This window comes from Primulina tabacum, chromosome 17 (genome assembly GCF_025594145.1).
Source record: "Primulina tabacum isolate GXHZ01 chromosome 17, ASM2559414v2, whole genome shotgun sequence".
NCBI classification, from domain to species: Eukaryota; Viridiplantae; Streptophyta; class Magnoliopsida; order Lamiales; family Gesneriaceae; genus Primulina; species Primulina tabacum.
This window is the reverse complement of record NC_134566.1, coordinates 15,061,979-15,078,892: the sequence shown is the minus strand read 5'-3', so window position 1 is coordinate 15,078,892 and position 16,914 is coordinate 15,061,979. Positions and strand designations below refer to the sequence as shown.

At 36.8% G+C, this 16,914-nt stretch overlaps 3 protein-coding genes across 8 annotated transcripts; 2 read left to right on the top strand and 1 right to left on the bottom strand.

The window, feature by feature from the left end:
- The first annotated feature begins 1,713 nt into the window (after positions 1-1,713).
- Positions 1,714-7,433, top strand: LOC142532028 (inactive protein kinase SELMODRAFT_444075). Of its 5 annotated transcripts, none has more exons than XM_075638331.1 (10): positions 1,714-1,852; positions 2,425-3,576; positions 4,161-4,315; positions 4,446-4,540; positions 4,629-5,644; positions 5,728-5,888; positions 5,987-6,063; positions 6,287-6,434; positions 6,533-6,682; positions 7,012-7,433. In XM_075638331.1, the coding sequence occupies exons 2-10, from the start codon at positions 3,393-3,395 to the stop codon at positions 7,240-7,242; spliced, it is 2,217 nt and encodes a 738-aa protein (XP_075494446.1). In that variant the 5' UTR covers positions 1,714-1,852; positions 2,425-3,392; the 3' UTR covers positions 7,243-7,433. The 5 variants fall into 5 exon arrangements, with proteins under 5 accessions (XP_075494446.1, XP_075494447.1, XP_075494445.1 ...); XM_075638332.1 differs by lacking the exon at positions 1,714-1,852 and adding an exon at positions 1,898-1,916; XM_075638330.1 differs by lacking the exon at positions 1,714-1,852 and adding an exon at positions 1,965-2,150.
- Positions 7,434-7,722: 289 nt separating this feature from the next.
- LOC142532029 (polyadenylate-binding protein 2) lies at positions 7,723-12,457 on the bottom strand. Of its 2 annotated transcripts, none has more exons than XM_075638334.1 (10): positions 12,142-12,457; positions 11,536-11,598; positions 9,724-9,805; positions 9,515-9,589; positions 9,095-9,191; positions 8,963-9,008; positions 8,374-8,471; positions 8,145-8,214; positions 7,947-8,029; positions 7,723-7,852 (listed from the first exon to the last, which is right to left on the bottom strand). In XM_075638334.1, the coding sequence occupies exons 1-10, from the start codon at positions 12,346-12,348 to the stop codon at positions 7,822-7,824; spliced, it is 852 nt and encodes a 283-aa protein (XP_075494449.1). In that variant the 5' UTR covers positions 12,349-12,457; the 3' UTR covers positions 7,723-7,821. The 2 variants fall into 2 exon arrangements, with proteins under 2 accessions (XP_075494449.1, XP_075494450.1); XM_075638335.1 differs by having other exon boundaries at positions 9,122-9,191; positions 12,142-12,454.
- A 1,268-nt stretch (positions 12,458-13,725) lies between these two features.
- Positions 13,726-16,874, top strand: LOC142531772 (phospholipase D alpha 4). The gene is made up of 4 exons (XM_075638026.1): positions 13,726-13,941; positions 14,315-14,863; positions 14,954-16,151; positions 16,367-16,874. The coding sequence occupies exons 1-4, from the start codon at positions 13,855-13,857 to the stop codon at positions 16,798-16,800; spliced, it is 2,268 nt and encodes a 755-aa protein (XP_075494141.1). The 5' UTR covers positions 13,726-13,854; the 3' UTR covers positions 16,801-16,874.
- The last annotated feature ends 40 nt before the right edge of the window (positions 16,875-16,914 follow it).

The window sequence follows — 16,914 nt, the reverse complement described above, 5'->3', positions numbered from 1 at the left end:
TATGCAAGGGAGTCTTAATATATATATCAGCTGATTGAGATTATCCCTTTGTCTTAGGTTATAATTGAGAAAATTTTATTGTAATAGATTAAATCTTCACACATAAATCACTCACACAAAAGATATATGGGCTTGATAAAATAGTTAAGTGATAGTCTTTGAATAAAGACATTAAAAAATGTATATTTAGTTGTGAGACTCGTTCTCCAAACTAGAGCTGAGAGTGCACTAGTAGTTAACTAGCAACTGATAAGTCCAATTAAATTAAGTGTTTATAAGTTTTGTAATGCCAAAGACTTCTAGTCATAATGCCAATGTCTTAATAGATGTCAGCTGATTGAGAGCTATCCCTTAATGTTCGAACTTCCATTAAAAAAATTGTGCATATTTAGTTTGTCGCGTTTATTTATTATTGATGTTTTGGTAGGCATTGTAGAAGCATTTTATATGTTCTATAAAATACCAAAATGTTGCATACACAGTGTTGGATAAAATACTTCAATCAAATTGTTTTAATAAATTCAAACTTACATATTTTTTAAATATTTTACAAAATATTTAGTTAGTTTTAAATAGATTATTTTGAGTGTCTTTTGTTTGGTTTAAAAATTTATTTTGATATAATTTCTCGATGTTCAATATTTATAAAAATAGAGCTATTGTAAGTTGGTAACCCAATGCTTGCCCCATCTATCCTAACAATGTGAAGCTTGCACATTGGCTTAATCAAAATTTGAATTATTCGAGCTCATTAATAAATCTTTCCATAAAATTACATAAATTATTTTTAAAAAGTACTGATGGCTCGCATTAATTAATTTATAGTAAATGTTACATTACAATATCTCCCACAGGTTGTGATACTACTCGGATTCAAGTGTTTGTAAATTCATATATATTTTTATATACCAAACTATTCTTAATCGTTTCCTAAACTATGGCCTGTATTTTTACATATATATATTTTTTGTATATTATGGATGAAATGATAATGAAATATAATAAAAGGATGAACTTGAGTCTAAATTTGACAAAACAACTAATATAATCTATTAATGTTTTATCATTCGTACCAAGTGAAAGGCATTGTAGTTGTTTGCTATGTCAAACTCGTTCTATTTTGAAAAAATATGAAATTTTTTTGAATCAGAAATGACCATGGTGCGCTTTTGTTAATATATTTGAATGAATTCATTGTTTGATAAATTTCAAATTGAGTCGTTGGTTTTATATACGAATAGGTCTCTTGTGAGACGGTTTCACGAATCTTTATCTGTAAGACGGGTCAATCTTATCGATATTCACAATAAAAAGTGTGAGACGGTTTCACGAATCTTTATCTGTAAGACGGGTCAATCTTATCGATATTCACAATAAAAAGTAATACTCTTAGTATAAAAAGTAATATTTTTTTATGGATGACCCATATAAGATATCTGTATCACAAAATACGATTAATGAGACCGTCTCACACAAATTTTTGGCTTTATATACATGCAAATTGAAAAAGTAACTCGATGACAGATCCATTCCTTATATCTTGTCCTCCAAATCAATTTTTTCGATCCAAATACAAACTCAAAGTTGGTCAATTTGTTTTTCAGTCAAAGTTAACACCAAAATTTATGAAACATTATTGTAGGTAATATTTCTCGAATCTCTAATTTTATAAGTTTTGTTTCTTGTTTTTGTTTTTATTTACTAGTTTGAAAACACCAAATGTTAAGTTGAGGGCGACGTTTTCTGGAGACTGAAAATCAGCAGAAAGAGAGACAGTGCTGAAAGAAACTTCAGACCCTCATTTACATGTGCACAGATTTTTTGGGAGTATCGTCTCTTTCGATGTAAAAACGTAAACATTTCACTGTTACAAATTTGAGCGTATAATTGCTCTTTACCAAGCTGTCACCACCTCTGTATGCGCTATGCGGATGTCTGCCCTTTTCTTTTCTTTCTTTTTTGTTTTTCAAAGAATTATTATGGCGTAAAAAAACGATCTTTTCGTATTTTCTGATCTGGGTTTTGTGTATTTGATGTTATTAGGATCATATTACATCAACATGGATGTAGTTGTTGAGATTGTTCAAACATTGAAAGCTCTGTCCATGTTATATCTCAATTTCATCCACTCTCTCTTTCACACACACATTGTGAGTCATGACTTGGAAAAATGTTGTTTTGTTGAGATGTCATGTGCTTGTTATTTTGGTGTATCTTTAAATAAGTGGCAAGAAAAGAAAAAAGATGACATTGATTGATTCAAAGATAGCTAAATCACAGTATTCTCCTTTATGAATCTTGATCGCATCTGCTATACATCATGCATGTCTTATATTGTTGTCTGGGCGTTCTTCTGTTTTGTTTTGTTTTTCGTTTCTCCTTTTTTTTTGTTAATCACGCTGATTGGTTTGTGGGTTTTTGCAGGAGTGAAAATGTTGGAGATCTGGACTTTGTGAGAGAAGATTGAGAAGTTACGTCTGAAACAAAGATACTTAACTCTCCTGTCATTCAATGACTATTTTGATTCCCTTTTGTTTGTGACGTTGGATTGATGTTTTTAGCGTGAAAAGCCAAAAGTAAGAAATAAAAGCATTATCCGAGTTTGGAGTAAAAGACTTGGTTTTTGAAGGGAATCAATAGTTCCACGTTTTCCAAGCTTCCAATTATTAACATATATAATAGAGAGTCAGTGGGTTCGTTTTGGATCCATAGAACAGCCAATCTAATTAACCCAAGCCCTTCACAATTCTACCCCCGTCTTTTTACTTCTCTGCAGCCTATTGTTTGCTTGCTGGCATTTTAATGGTGCTGGTGGAGCATGGAGTTGGAAGTGTTTCTGTGTCTCGTGTGGTACTGGTACCTAATCATGTGTCCAACAGTGACTTCTCGTTCTTGAAATGAAATCTCTCTGCAGAGATCTGTGCGAATAAGCCATCTTGATACCATTTTTGGAACCTGAATTTGTAGTCGTCTCTGGTTAAATTCATCACCCTTTCTTTGATTTCAGCGCTTTGACTAAAAACTCTTTACAAATTAAATTGCAAAAGAAATTCTTGATTTTCCTCGTAAAAAATATGTTTCTTGGTTAAAAGCGTCATCTTGTTTCCGTTAAATATCCCATTCCCTTTATTTGAAAAGCTCGAGCTTGTTCTCGGTTCGTCTCTAGAGTGTCAGTAAAGTCGTAGGTGCAAGGAAAACTTTAGTAGTTGTGTGGGTGGCAAAAGGCAAAATAATGCACCTAATGTTTCTTGTTTTATCGTTGTTGCGAACAGACAGTAACATAGAGTTAGAATAAGCAGTAGACCTGTGGCATTTCGTGAAAGGAGAAACTAGTGCTGTCTTCACTTGAAATATTTTTAAAACGAAGCGTGGCATAATTTTCAAGTGGGAAAATGAGTAAAGACTTGAAAAAGGGGGGAAACCTAGAGAAGAGTTGCGATGTGGCTGAGAAAGTAGTGGTGGCTGTTAAAGCATCGAAGGAGATTCCCAAGACTGCTCTTGTTTGGGCTCTGACTCATGTTGTGCAGCCTGGGGATTGCATTACTCTTGTGGTGGTGGTCTCTTCGCATCACGCTGGTAACATTTTTGTGATCATCTTTTTGAAATCATGCCCTTTTCATGAGAATTTAGCCTTCTTTTCAATTGAAGTTTTCTGAGAAAATACAATTTGTAAATTTCTTTGTGGTGCAAGGAGATTTGATAAAGCTTTTTGATTCCATAAAGCTTGAGTATGTTTCTGAATCAAGATTAGCAGTTCAGAAGAAATAATGGTTTCAAATTTGTGGAAATTTCTTGAATTTGAATACATTGCAAATTGCAACATGTTAGCATAATCTTCTGGTTGGCATTGCTCCTTCGTGCCAGTACAGTGCCTCTTTTTGGCTGGACTACCATGGATTTTAGTCAACTAGACTGCTTAATCGATTTTGGAGCGTCGGAAGTAAATATATATAGAAAAATCTAAGCGGACACCAAGTTCATTTTCTGCTTTGCTTCTAGTGTTTTTATGTGAATCTCTTTATTTGTCAAGCTTGGTGTTTTTTGCAGCTATTCTGAAGAATAGAGCTGTCTTGTTTTTTGAGTTCATTGCTGTTTCTTTTAATTCGTGACATGAGTCAAAAGCAAATGTCATTGATGAAATTTTATATCACCAAAATCAGGTAGAAAATTATGGGGCTTCCCAAGGTTTGCTGGAGACTGTGCTAATGGTCATAGGAGGTCACACACCGGTACAAGTGCAGAACAGAAGTCTGACTTAACAGATTATTGCTCTCAAATGATTCTTCAGCTTCATGATGTTTATGACCCTAACAAAGTGAGAAAAACGTTTTTTGCTTATTTGACTAAAGGGATGGATCTGGGAATTTTGTCGAGCAGGGGCGACCTAAATATTTTACATATTTAATGCATTTTAACGTGATCTGATGTATACATTGGCATTTCAGATCAACGTGAAGATTAAAATTGTATCCGGGACACCTTGTGGAGCTGTGGCCGGCGAGGCAAAGAAGAATCAAGCTAATTGGGTTGTATTGGACAAGTAATGTCTACGGTCCCCTTAGTTAAAGTATCTAAAGTTAGTTATGAAACCTCCCTAAATTAAATTCCTGTTTTTGAATCTCTTTTAGACACCTCAAACACGAGGAAAAACGCTGCATGGAAGAGCTGCATTGCAATATTGTAGTAATGAAGCGTTCCCAAGCGAAGGTTCTTCGTCTGAACCTAGTTGGATCACCTAAAAAGAAACTCGAAGTGAATTCTGACAAAGATCAATCGTCTAAGAAACAAGAAAACAAGACCGATTCTTTGAATACAAATGATTCTTCTTCTTCGGCTCGTGGCCCAGCAGTTACACCTTCGAGTAGTCCCGAGACTTTTACTGCCACTGAAGCTGGAACTTCATCGGTTTCAAGTTCTGATCCTGGAACGTCACCTTTCTTCGTTGCTGAAATGAAGGATGGCCTGAAAAAAGCCGAGATATTAGTCACAGTAACACAAAGGGGCCATGATGAGTCCAGTTCAGATACCGAGAGTGAAAATTGGTCTGCCTCCTCGAGTTTAAGATTTCAACCATGGATGGCAGACATTGTTAGTGCACGTTGCCAGTCTTTTGAACACATTGGAGAGAGCTCCAGACGATCCAATAACTCGATTAATGCTTCGGTAGAAAAGCTCTCGAAATTAGACATTGAAGCTGGGTTCGAATCACCAAGCTATCGATCTAACCTTGATTTTGGTGGCAGTTTGAGGGAAGTGATTGCACTTAGGACTGCCCCTTCTGCTCCCCCTCCTTTGTGTTCTATATGCCAACACAAGGCTCCTGTATTTGGGAAGCCTCCAAGGTGGTTCACATATGCCGAGCTAGAGCTTGCCACTGGAGGGTTTTCACAGGCTAACTTCTTAGCTGAAGGTGGATTTGGAACTGTCCACCGAGGGATCCTTCCCGATGGCCAGGCGATTGCTGTCAAGCAACACAAATTTGCGAGCTCTCAAGGGGATCACGAGTTTTGCTCGGAAGTTGAAGTGCTGAGCTGTGCTCAGCAACGTAATGTTGTTATGCTGATTGGTTTTTGCATAGAAGATGGCAGAAGATTGCTAGTGTATGAATATATCTGCAATGGATCATTGGATTCTCATCTTAACGGTATTATATAAGCTATTTTAAGTCTCTCTTCATTAAAGGATAAACGTCAATTTATGACATTTTGCAAATGTTGGAATTTTCAGGGCGTCATCAGGACACGCTAGCATGGAATTCACGTAAAAAGATAGCGGTTGGAGCTGCACGAGGGTTACGATATCTTCATGAAGAATGCAGAGTCGGTTGCATCGTACATCGAGATATGCGACTGAATAACATTCTGATTACCCATGATTTTGAACCCTTGGTACAAACTTTGCCCACATAATTTACCTTCTTTCTTGTTGAGAGATGTTTCTGAGAAATTGGATGTGATTCTTGGTTGATCTTACTTTTATCTGCCAGGTGGGAGACTTTGGTCTTGCGAGATGGCAACCAGATGGTGAGACAGGAGTTGAAACTCGAGTCATTGGAACATTGGGGTAATTTTCAAATTTTGCACTGCCTTTGTTATGTAAAGGTATAGATCCAAGAATTCAGGAAAGGGGGCGATACAAAATGAGGGTGGGGGCAATTCTCCTTGGGGGAAGGCAAACAAAGGTGGTCTGCCACCCACCTCATTTCGACATAGTACATTATGGCGCCCCCTCATCCAAAATTGTCTGGTTGAACAATGTGAGTTTGATAAACTATCTTGATCATAAGGTACTTGGCACCTGAGTATGCCCAAAGTGGTCAGATCACAGAAAAGGCGGACGTTTACTCATTTGGAGTGGTGCTTTTGGAGCTTGTCACTGGGCGTAAATCGCTGGACCTTAACAGGCCTAAAGGACAGCAATGCCTTACTGAATGGGTATAGCTCTTTCCACAGTGCATTGGTATTTGTACTTGAGCTTGGTCTCTCCGCCGCTATATTCACAGGTAATTTTACGCTGATAAAATTCTTGACAGGCACGTCCCTTACTGGAAGCATATGCCATTGATGAACTGGTTGATCCACGAATGGGAGGCAAATATGTGGAGAATGAGGTTCACTGTATGTTGCACGCCGCATCTCTATGTATATGCCAGGATCCTCAGGCAAGGCCTCGCATGTCACAGGTAACTTTTTTTTTTTTGGCTTAAATATATACTTGTGCTCAAATGATTCTGTAGGCACATATATATCCAGCCCGTGCTAATGTAAAAATATTCCTTTAAAGAAGGTCGGGGCACGCAATTTATTAGAGCTCGAAACAAAAATCCAATCTTCAAGCTCGAGATCAAGTTCGGCCATTTTTGTCACAAAAATGACCTGTGAATTTTTTTAAAATTAGTTGTTACATGTGATCTATATGAAAATTAAGTTCTTAGGATCACTTGCATCATCCTTCGGTGAGCTTCAAATGCTGAGATATTCACACTTATTTGCCTATATTTTCCGATAATAGGTACTTCGTATACTTGAAGGCGATGTCATTAATTCAAGTCAAATATCCAGTACACGATATGAAGTAGGCAACCGGAGTGGTAGGATTTGTTCATCAGATCACCAACATGAACATTGTGTTGGCCCTATTAGGGACGAGGAATCCACTAGTTTTAGCTCGAGGCTTTCTGTTAACTCGAGAACGAGTTTTAGAGATGGAGAGGGAGTCAAGATCGTTGGCGAAAACAAATAGCGGAATCTGCTCATAACTATGTTTACCATCCTTTCATGTTCTTCGTTTTTAAGATTTCGCTGCTTGTATAGAACTAGCTGTATTGCGCTGTAATCCAATGAGAAATGAATTTCATTGTAATTTTGCGTGACAAGGTTTAGTGAACTCGCTTCTGCTTGAATTAAGCCAATAAAGGCCTAGCAATTGTAGTCCTTGTCTTGTTTTGGAAGGTACTGGTTCAGGCTAGCATTGTATGATTGGGATACAATTCGAGTAGTCGGATGTCAATGGGGAGTCAATAATGAGAATATTATCACGGGAACTAGACTAGCTCCAATGAACAAGAAAAAAATTGGACTAGGTGTCAATATTCATGGTGGTTAAGCACAGCAACTGGCAAGCTGCCTGGCGAACCATAGCTTCGTTAATACAAGGAAAACTAAAGGTTGTCAAAGATTTTACACAGAACCTTGAGCTATTGCAACATGAGACCTAGGCAGCGCCGCTGAGCATCGATAACGTTCTTCCCATTGTCTTCAACGATTTAAGACATGCATGTTTATTGTAGAACCAGTGATTTATGCTTCTACACTAGTGTTTTCAAGGCTTCCTCATTTTCGACCTAGCATATCTGGAAACAATGATGAAGATAAAAGTTCAATATTAAATTATGAATCGTGAAACGAACATGAATGCAATGGACATTATTGAGTAGCGTAGATTACTCTATATGCATGCCACCCCGGTCCGAGGAAGGTAACGAGCTGCCTTGAATCGCATTCATTGCCTCGGTTGCTTGTTCAACTTTCTGCGAATACATGAAATTTTTTTGACAAAAGTAACTCCAATGTTTTAAGCGCAGTTTTCTTATAAAAATGGGAGGATCAAATGATCTCATTTTGTCAAATGAAACAAGCTCGTACCTCAAAATCAGCAAATGCAACTGGCATTCCACCTCGAGTGCGAACCTTAAGGCCGTTGAACCCCGGGTATCTGAAATGCAAAGGAATGAACTATCAATCCTTGTCAAATCCATTTTTATATTTTAAGAAAGAGTTGTTGGAAAATCTGAATATGCTGAGTCCTCAACTAATTCTTGGGGTCCCTTGTTTTGGCTACACAAACATGGTTCATCGTTCAGGGGCAACTTACTGAGAAAGAACTTGCTTCAGTTCCGCATCAGTACTGTTGGGACCCAGATTAGCAATAAACAGAGTAGAGCATGCGCCATCTGGTGTCTTTTCTTGATCCTATGACAACCATTTGCACAGAAGCTAATGACAATAGGCCAACCAAAAATAATATGGACAGTAAACATCTTTGTTCAATGTATGTATTGAAATTAGGTCTGTAAATGAATCAAGTCGGTTCACGAGCTTTTCAAACTGACTCGATAAATATTTGATTCGTATTCTAAGTTATGGAACTCGAACATGGTCAATTTTTTTTCGATCTAAACCAAAATTATTTTGTTCGATAGTTCGCAAAATTTAATATTTTACTAAATATTTATACATTTCAAGCTTTCATACGTTCATTCCCGAAAATTCGAGCAATAACTCAAATAGCTCGCGAATTGGTTATACCTAATTGGAATGCCAACAAAGTATTAATTTTTCCTTCAAACATTATAAAGAAGTATTCTCAGTCAGATAAAGTGGGTGTAGCGCAGTCTATCATTACAGCTCAAGAAGTTCCAAGAGTTGAGTAAACAAGATAAATGTAGGAAGAGTCAGCTTACATTCCGTGGAGCAAAGGAATCATTATCCTCAGCTGCTTTTTCAGTGCTGTAAAATGCAAGATGGTGTTTTATTAGATCCACGGTGGTCAATCCACAATAATTGGGCAAAAAAGGAACGTTGTCATGATATACATCATTTCTGCGTTACGTATGTATAACCTATTTTCCACTGCTGAACCATGTAGGTTACCAGAGTCATTGGTAGTTGGATCATCGGAATCACTCTCTCCTGAAAGTCAACAATGTGAATTTGTGTCACGTCAAAGAGACAAATCAGAAATGTTATCAGGAACTATTCATACCACAATACAGAGACTGATAACAGTTAATAGACCGGCATACAAATTGAAATCAAGAATTTTCTCTGTTAATCCTTTCACTTATTTCCATGTTCTTCCAGATTATACTTCCTCGGGAAGAACCACAACCCCTTCTTGGGACAGCGCACAGGACCCATGTTCAAGGTCGAGTTCTAGGTAAGGCGTGGACCAAGGCCAAAAAAGAAGGAAGGGTGTTTTTGCAGTGTTTCTAATAATTTGCACACCATATTACCATAGTCATTTGATGATTCCCTAGCATGGGTACCAGAAGTTTTCCTTCTGTCGATAACCACGTATGGACCACTTCCTGCGACAATGAATTTTCAGCCACTGTCAAGGGTCTAATCGAGCCAAATAGCAACTAATCAATCCATCATATGATGGCCAGATGTTATAAGACCTCAGAATTGATCATAAGAAAAAGAAACAAAACATTATTACCTGGTTTAATTTTTCTAGTGGAATTTGATCTTGCCAATTCGATGTGCAAAGTTGAACCAGTTTGAGGATCAAATTTTACACCCTATGATAGACCATGCACAAATACAAAGTGAGGAAACACATAATAATACCTAAGTATAATATTCCAAAACATGATTATCCTCAACGAAAGGACAAACATAAGATCATGCATGCATGTCTGACTGATGCACGAAAAGGGAAATCAGAATAACCTAGAGATTTGGAAATGTTATTCCCAGAAAATGGCAGAAATTTCTCCTTCATTCAAACATTTCCCCTTTTTTGGTTCTGTTTCTCATTTTCATGTTTCATCCACCATAATAAAAACAAACATCATCGTCCATTTTTATTCTCTTTAACCAACCAAATTTTCACTCCTTTTTACACCTTCCAACATTTTCATTACTTTTAATGCAATTTTTTTTTATCAATTCCCAGAAAAAATAAAATTTATTATCATATATTCTAACCGAAAAAAATTAATATTTCAATTTATATAATTATCTTCTTATGTAACATTACCACCAGATAGATGCGTGACTTGGAGTCTACAATGACAAATATGGTCAAATACATCTTTGCATGCAAATTATTTACCCAAAACATTTCCACAAAATATTACATCATATCTCCTAAAAGAAAACCAAACAAAATGTTCCCTGATCTGTTCCCGTTGGCAGAGTAGCTATAAATTTCATATGAGAAAACTTAGTCGAAGTTCTAAGCTCGAGCCAAATGTACATTATGTAAATCAAAATTGGGAAGGGTCATATAGCTAATATTATTGCCTTTCTCTTCCTTTCCCCCTTCTATTCCCTACAAGGCAAGGAAAATATTTTGCATTCCTGCACTACTCTATTTGATACTCAAGATTTACATATATACTCTTGTGAAATAACACTGAGAAACCAATAAAAATCCATTAACTAATCAACAAAAGTATGTCTAGGCGAAATATATTTCAATTTGGTGAAGCATGAACTTCTGTAACCAGCACATTTTCTTAACAAACTCTCAGTAATCTTACTTAATATTATATTTTTAGCAAATGACTAAGAAATAACAAAGCTCAAATAACCACAAAAAAATGACCATCTTGGATTCTGTAAGCTACTCCAACCACTTTATAATACATTTACTAGATGCAATATAAAAAATATTCTAGCCAGGTGGGATAACTTCCAAAATGTTTAGCATATTGTTATATGTGCGCGACCGGGATCTAGTTACAAGTTGACTTGTGCCGGCGTTCTCTATGATTGTTCAATTGTTTTTCTGAGATTTTCTTCCGTTTCAGCCTATATTTGATTAAGTTTGTCAAGGCTCGTTTAATGAGAGAACCTCGCGATCTCGGACTCACAAGTGAGGATAAATTCTTAAGCTTGAATTTTATAAATCAAGAAACCAAGTACTTTTGCAGAAAATAAAGAGACTCACTAACAAACCAAAACTCAAAAGACCAATACTAATAAACTTCAAATTTTAAAAGACCAATTCTATGAAAAAACCGAATCCTAAAGAAAGAAAAAAGAAACAAAAGCTAGACTCCAGTCCACAACTCTATGGCTTCATGCTGTCACTCTTGAACTTCCAAATCAATTTCTTTTCCTCCCATCGAATAATTTATTATTATTCATTCATCCCCCTAGATTAGAACAGCACAGGCAACAATCAAAGAAAAATAATAATACAAGAGACACACAGAAACTTGGCAAATGCATCAATCCATATAAATCGAAGGAAGAAAAAACACCAGAAAGTAACTAAAGATCAGTTTCAAAACCGACTAACATTTAGAGAATGCAAAGCTGCCATTGCTGATTGATGATTCACAAAGGTGGCAAAAGCCACAGCCTGCAATTGCAAACCAGAGTTACAATAACCTGAATTCCCATAATATGGTCATATCTAACTTTCCCTTTCATGACCAGTGAAACTGCAGATAAAAAACATTTTCCTGGAGAATTCAACAAAGCTCGCCAAGATATTCATACTTGAATAAAAGAATTCAGATTTCATGTATTTTTTAGAAATTAATTGCAATCCATAGTTTCAATCAAAGAAACAAACATTTCACTGAGACGGAACATGGATGACAAGTGACTCGAAATCCATGGCAAGATCGTCAATCAAAAAGCATCTCTAATCATCGTAAATATTCCTCAAACAGCAAATGGACTCTTTAGACTTCTAAAAATGCAATTGCAACAAATTAACCTTTTAATCCAACCCACTGAGCTGAGATCATAACTGAAAATGCATTCAAAATTAGAACGAATAATCAATTCTAGTTTTAAAACACCATGTTAGCTAACAGCTTTAGTACTTTACTTGAGATAAAATGGAGTAAATAAAAAAACTAAATTGGAAGGCGAAAAGAACTGGAGAAGTAAAAACCTGATTACCGCGGCCAGTGTATTTGAGCTGGCAATAATCAAACCCAGGACGTCGACGGAAGAGATTGTGAATCTCACGGGCCTTCACGTCCTCGGGAAGACCGGAGACAAAAAGCGTGCTGATTCCATCTCTGTCCTTGGATACATATCCATATTCCTGCGGAGGAGGTGCCAAGTAGTACGGTTCATATGGCGGCGGAAGTGCCATGTCGGAAAAGGTGGCGACGGCGATGGAAGCGTTGCTGGAGTGGACGTGAGTGACCGAGTCAGTAAATCAATGAGCTTTGGACTTTGGTACTGTGGGCCGGCTCAGCTCGATTCTCTCACAAGTTGGCCCATTAATGGCCTAATTTACCCGATCCAAATATTAATACAACAATATTCATATTCCAATTTAAATTTTATTCAACTTAACCCACATATTATTTTTTCGAAAACTAGTAATTTTTTTATCATAAATATTATTAAGTGAATTTTTAATAAATTATTATATATTTATTATTTGACTTCAATTAAATTATTTATGAGTGGGTCTCATGTGAGACCGTCTCACGAATCTTAATCTGTGAGACGGGTCAATCCTACCGATATTCACAATAAAAACTAATACTTTTAGTATAAAAAGTTATACTTTTTCATGGATGACCCAAATAAAAGATCCGTCTCATAAATACGACCCGTGAAACAGTCTCACACAAGTTTTTGCCATTATTTTAAGTGCATAGTTGCCTTCATGTTTAAAGAACTTGATCTGTTTCATCAAGATTAAAAAAAAATTGAAAATGGCACCCAAAAACGAGGTTGGTGGTGTAACATAAACATCAATTTTTTTATTCATAAATATAATAATGGTCACCACAACTTTAAGAAAAATAATAATTCTCCCTATATTTAATTTATTCCACACGCCACTTATTATTTTATAAATCCTCGAAAGGACTAGTTGCCTCCAAGTCTTTGAATTTCTACCATAATTTGATCAAAGCAAGGAAAAAGTCTTGAGCATAATTAACACAAGTTTTACATGTACACATATGACAATATACATTTAAACATTCATCAGTTTTAACTCATTTTCCATTGAAAATGCACCAAAAGTATTTTTTTTATGAACGGTCATTATTTTTAGGGTGTATGCTAGATATGTACAGTATTCTTTAAAACAACACGACACCATATAAACTTGTAGAAAACTGTATATCAGTTCAAGAAAGTAAGATCTTTGTAAAATTCAAACTTGATATTTTGGCGTCCACGCTCACACCATCAGGTGCTATAATGTAAATCGAGCATATTACTTAAACATAATTACCTTACACTTGAATTGGTCAAATAAGTTCTCATGATATGATAATTCCATAACCTATTTCAAATTAGAACATAAAAAACAAACCATTATAAATGTTAGATCTTTTAAAACTTGGGCTTAAAGGAAAAACAAGAAGCCATACTATTGATTTCCCTCTTAAGATTTAAAATCTATGCTTCACACGTTTTCTTCGATTTCTTGAATTACAATAACAGCTCAAACTGAATTTATTTATCATACAATATATACGCACACAATATGGACTGGCAATGCTCATTTCATTGCATTTCAAGGAACTCCTCTCACTCATTTTAGAGGGTCTTTTCACCCCCTCAAATTTTTTGGCCATCCTAAGAATTTATATTCTAGAAATTGATTTTAAGAAGTTAGAGTCGAGCTACGTCGATGGAACACAAGCACGCATTCTTTCATGGAACGCTTGAAGTAACAATCTTTCGCGCCACCGTGAACAAACCATCCCTCCCATTCAAGGTACATAATTTAGTTACATTTTGAGAAATTTTAGACAGGAAACATTTTTTCTTCTGGTTATTTTAAGAATGATACAAGTTTTTAAGGAAAAAACTTTATTTCAAGAAGATGCTAAGCCAGCATACCGTGTACATCTCGGAATATGCATGTATGAGAAACACTAAGGCGGACATTGAAGATTTGTAATTCAACTAAAGCTCCTTGAGTAAGAAAATGCAACTCATTTTGAAGTAATAAGCTAGAAATTTAGAAGATTTACGAACCATCCCAAGATTTTGCAAGGAGCAGTCATCCCACTCGAAGAAAACTTTGCTAATGACTTGTGGAAATTTATCGAAATGGAAGTTTCTTTAATTTATAAAGTTTTTTGCAGTGCATATCTGCGAGTGGAAAGCCTACCTATGTGTCAATCAAAGTAGACAATCAAACAATGGCGAAAACTACGCAAGAACGAGACCGTGTTTGGAACCAAACCTTTCAAATCCTTTGCGCCCATCAACTAAATACAACCATTACAATTACCATGAAAAGAAAACGTTCCGTCTTGGGAAAAATCGACATCCAAGCTAACAAGCTTTTACATGAACAAAGTTCAATCAATGGCTATTTCCCACTCTCCAAAGCAAGTGGAAAACCAAACAAGAAGCTCAAGTTACAGTTTATTGTACGGTTTAAACAAGCAGAAAGTGCAAAAAATTGGGACACAGTGTTGTACAAAGGGATTAAGAATGCTGCATTTCCCTTGAGGTCGAACTGCAGTGTCAAATTGTATCAAGATGCTCATCATCGTCCCACGTTTCAACCGCCGTTTAATCTTTGTGAGAAGCCAAGAAATTTGTGGGAAGATATTTATATTTCTATTGATGGTGCAAAGCATTTGATTTATATTGCAGGATGGTCATTAAATCCTAAAATGACCCTAGTACGTGCAAAAACTCTGTTCATAACCTCATACTTGGCATTCACCATTTCCTTTTCTTGATTTCTGACACATCATGTACGTATTACTTAGGTGCGAGACCCTCAAACAGACATCCCTCATGCACGAGGGGTGAAGCTCGGTGAATTATTGAAGCGAAAAGCAGAAGAAGGCGTGGCGGTGAGAATCATGCTTTGGGATGATGAAACGTCCCTGCCAGTCATTAAGAATAAAGGGATCATGGGAACTCAAGATGAAGATGCATTAGCCTATTTCAAGCACACTAAAGTGATATGCAAACTGTGCCCTAGACTGCACAACAAATTCCCAACAGCCTTTGCCCATCATCAGAAGACGATAACAGTGGATATTCGGGTTCTTCCCTCTTCAAGAAATCGAGAAATCACAAGCTTTCTTGGTGGTTTCGATCTCTGTGATGGAAGGTATGACACAGAAGAACATTCACTTTTTCGAACACTTAACACAGAATCCCATAGCTACGATTTCTACCAAACCAGTCTACCAGGGGCGAATCTGCATAAAGGAGGGCCAAGAGAGCCATGGCATGATACGCATGCCTGCGTCACTGGCCAAGCTGCACGAGACATTTTAACCAATTTCGAGCAAAGATGGACTAAACAATGTGATCACAACTTACTAGTTCAACTCAGTTCCGTTCCAGAATTATCTCAGCAGCCTAATTCCATAACCAGTTCTCCTCAAAGAAATTGGAATGTCCAAGTTTTTCGGTCAATTGACCATCTTTCCGCTTACCCTTCGACTGAAAACGTTACCACTGAACGAAGCATCCACGAAGCTTATGTCGAGGCAATCAGGTGTGCGGAAAGGTTTATATACGTCGAGAATCAGTATTTCATGGGAGGTTGTCATCTTTGGGATACGAACAAGCATTGCGGATGTAGGAACTTGATTCCTGTTGAGATTGCACTAAAAGTAGCAAGCAAAATCAAGGCAAGGGAACGGTTTGCGGTGTATGTGGTGATACCAATGTGGCCTGAAGGAGCAGCAGATAGTGAAACGGTGCAAGACATACTGCACTGGACGAGGGAAACAATGAAAATGATGTATGGAATTCTAGGAGAAGCGATTCAAAAATTTGGTGGGCAAGAACATCCAAGGGATTACTTGAATTTCTTCTGCCTGGCTAATAAGGAAAAGGAGGTAAAAGGAGAGTTCGTTCCTCCATACTCACCTCATCAAGGAACACAGTACTGGAATGCACAGAAACATAGAAGGTTCATGGTTTATGTGCACTCCAAGATCATGATAGGTAAGAAGTAATCATAGAACTTGTGAATTGTGAATTCAAAAACCCACTTTCACAAGCACCCATTCAAAATCAAAATGATTCAAGTTTCAATACCCAAGGAGTAATTGCTCCTCACTTGGTTAAGTTAGTAGGCTGGCATGCATTTTTAACATGGTTGAATTAAGATGAATTTTGTTCGCTAAATGGTGTTTCACTAGTGATTTGTTGGTTTTCAGTGGACGATACTTACTTGCTAATTGGTTCTGCAAACATCAACCAAAGATCGATGGATGGACAACGAGATACCGAGATTGCGATAGGATGCTATCATTCAAGAAGTGAGGAAAGCAATTCAGACAACAAGAACATTCTTTCATTTCGTATGTCACTATGGTATGAACATACCGGAAAAGCTCATGAAGTTTTCCGAGAGCCTCAAAGTTTGAAGTGTGTGCAAAGTATTCGACTGGTGGGAGATGATATGTGGGAAAGTTACAGTCGGGACGAGATACAAGATATGGGAGGTGTCCATTTAGTGAGTTATCCTGTCAATGTAACCAAAGAAGGTCGCGTTGAGGACTTAGCAGAGGGTGAGGGCTGTTTTCCAGACACCAAAACACCGGTGAGAGGGAAGAGATCCAGGGTTTTGTCATCCATATTTACTACATAGCAAGGGCTATGGCTTCGGTTTTATCACATCTGCTTGATTTATCATCATTCATTGGTTCTGACAAGGCTCTGTAGGATATCTGTAAACCATCGTGATCAGTATATAACGTGCAGA

Excerpts from the sequence above, each read along its gene's own strand:
- LOC142532028 (XM_075638331.1), top strand. The coding sequence starts at position 3,393 with ATGAGTAAAGACTTGAAAAAGGGGGGAAACCTAGAGAAGAGTTGCGAT. Across the intron at positions 5,645-5,727 it reads ATTGGATTCTCATCTTAACG|GGCGTCATCAGGACACGCTA; the intron begins GTATTATATAAG and ends TGGAATTTTCAG. Across the intron at positions 6,064-6,286 it reads CGAGTCATTGGAACATTGGG|GTACTTGGCACCTGAGTATG; the intron begins GTAATTTTCAAA and ends CTTGATCATAAG.
- LOC142532029 (XM_075638334.1), bottom strand. The coding sequence starts at position 12,348 with ATGGCACTTCCGCCGCCATATGAACCGTACTACTTGGCACCTCCTCCG. Across the intron at positions 11,599-12,141 it reads ACACTGGCCGCGGTAATCAG|GCTGTGGCTTTTGCCACCTT; the intron begins GTTTTTACTTCT and ends TTGCAATTGCAG. Across the intron at positions 9,192-9,514 it reads GGAATCATCAAATGACTATG|GAGAGAGTGATTCCGATGAT; the intron begins GTAATATGGTGT and ends GTTGACTTTCAG.
- LOC142531772 (XM_075638026.1), top strand. The coding sequence starts at position 13,855 with ATGGAACACAAGCACGCATTCTTTCATGGAACGCTTGAAGTAACAATC. Across the intron at positions 14,864-14,953 it reads TAAATCCTAAAATGACCCTA|GTGCGAGACCCTCAAACAGA; the intron begins GTACGTGCAAAA and ends CGTATTACTTAG. Across the intron at positions 16,152-16,366 it reads GCACTCCAAGATCATGATAG|TGGACGATACTTACTTGCTA; the intron begins GTAAGAAGTAAT and ends GTTGGTTTTCAG.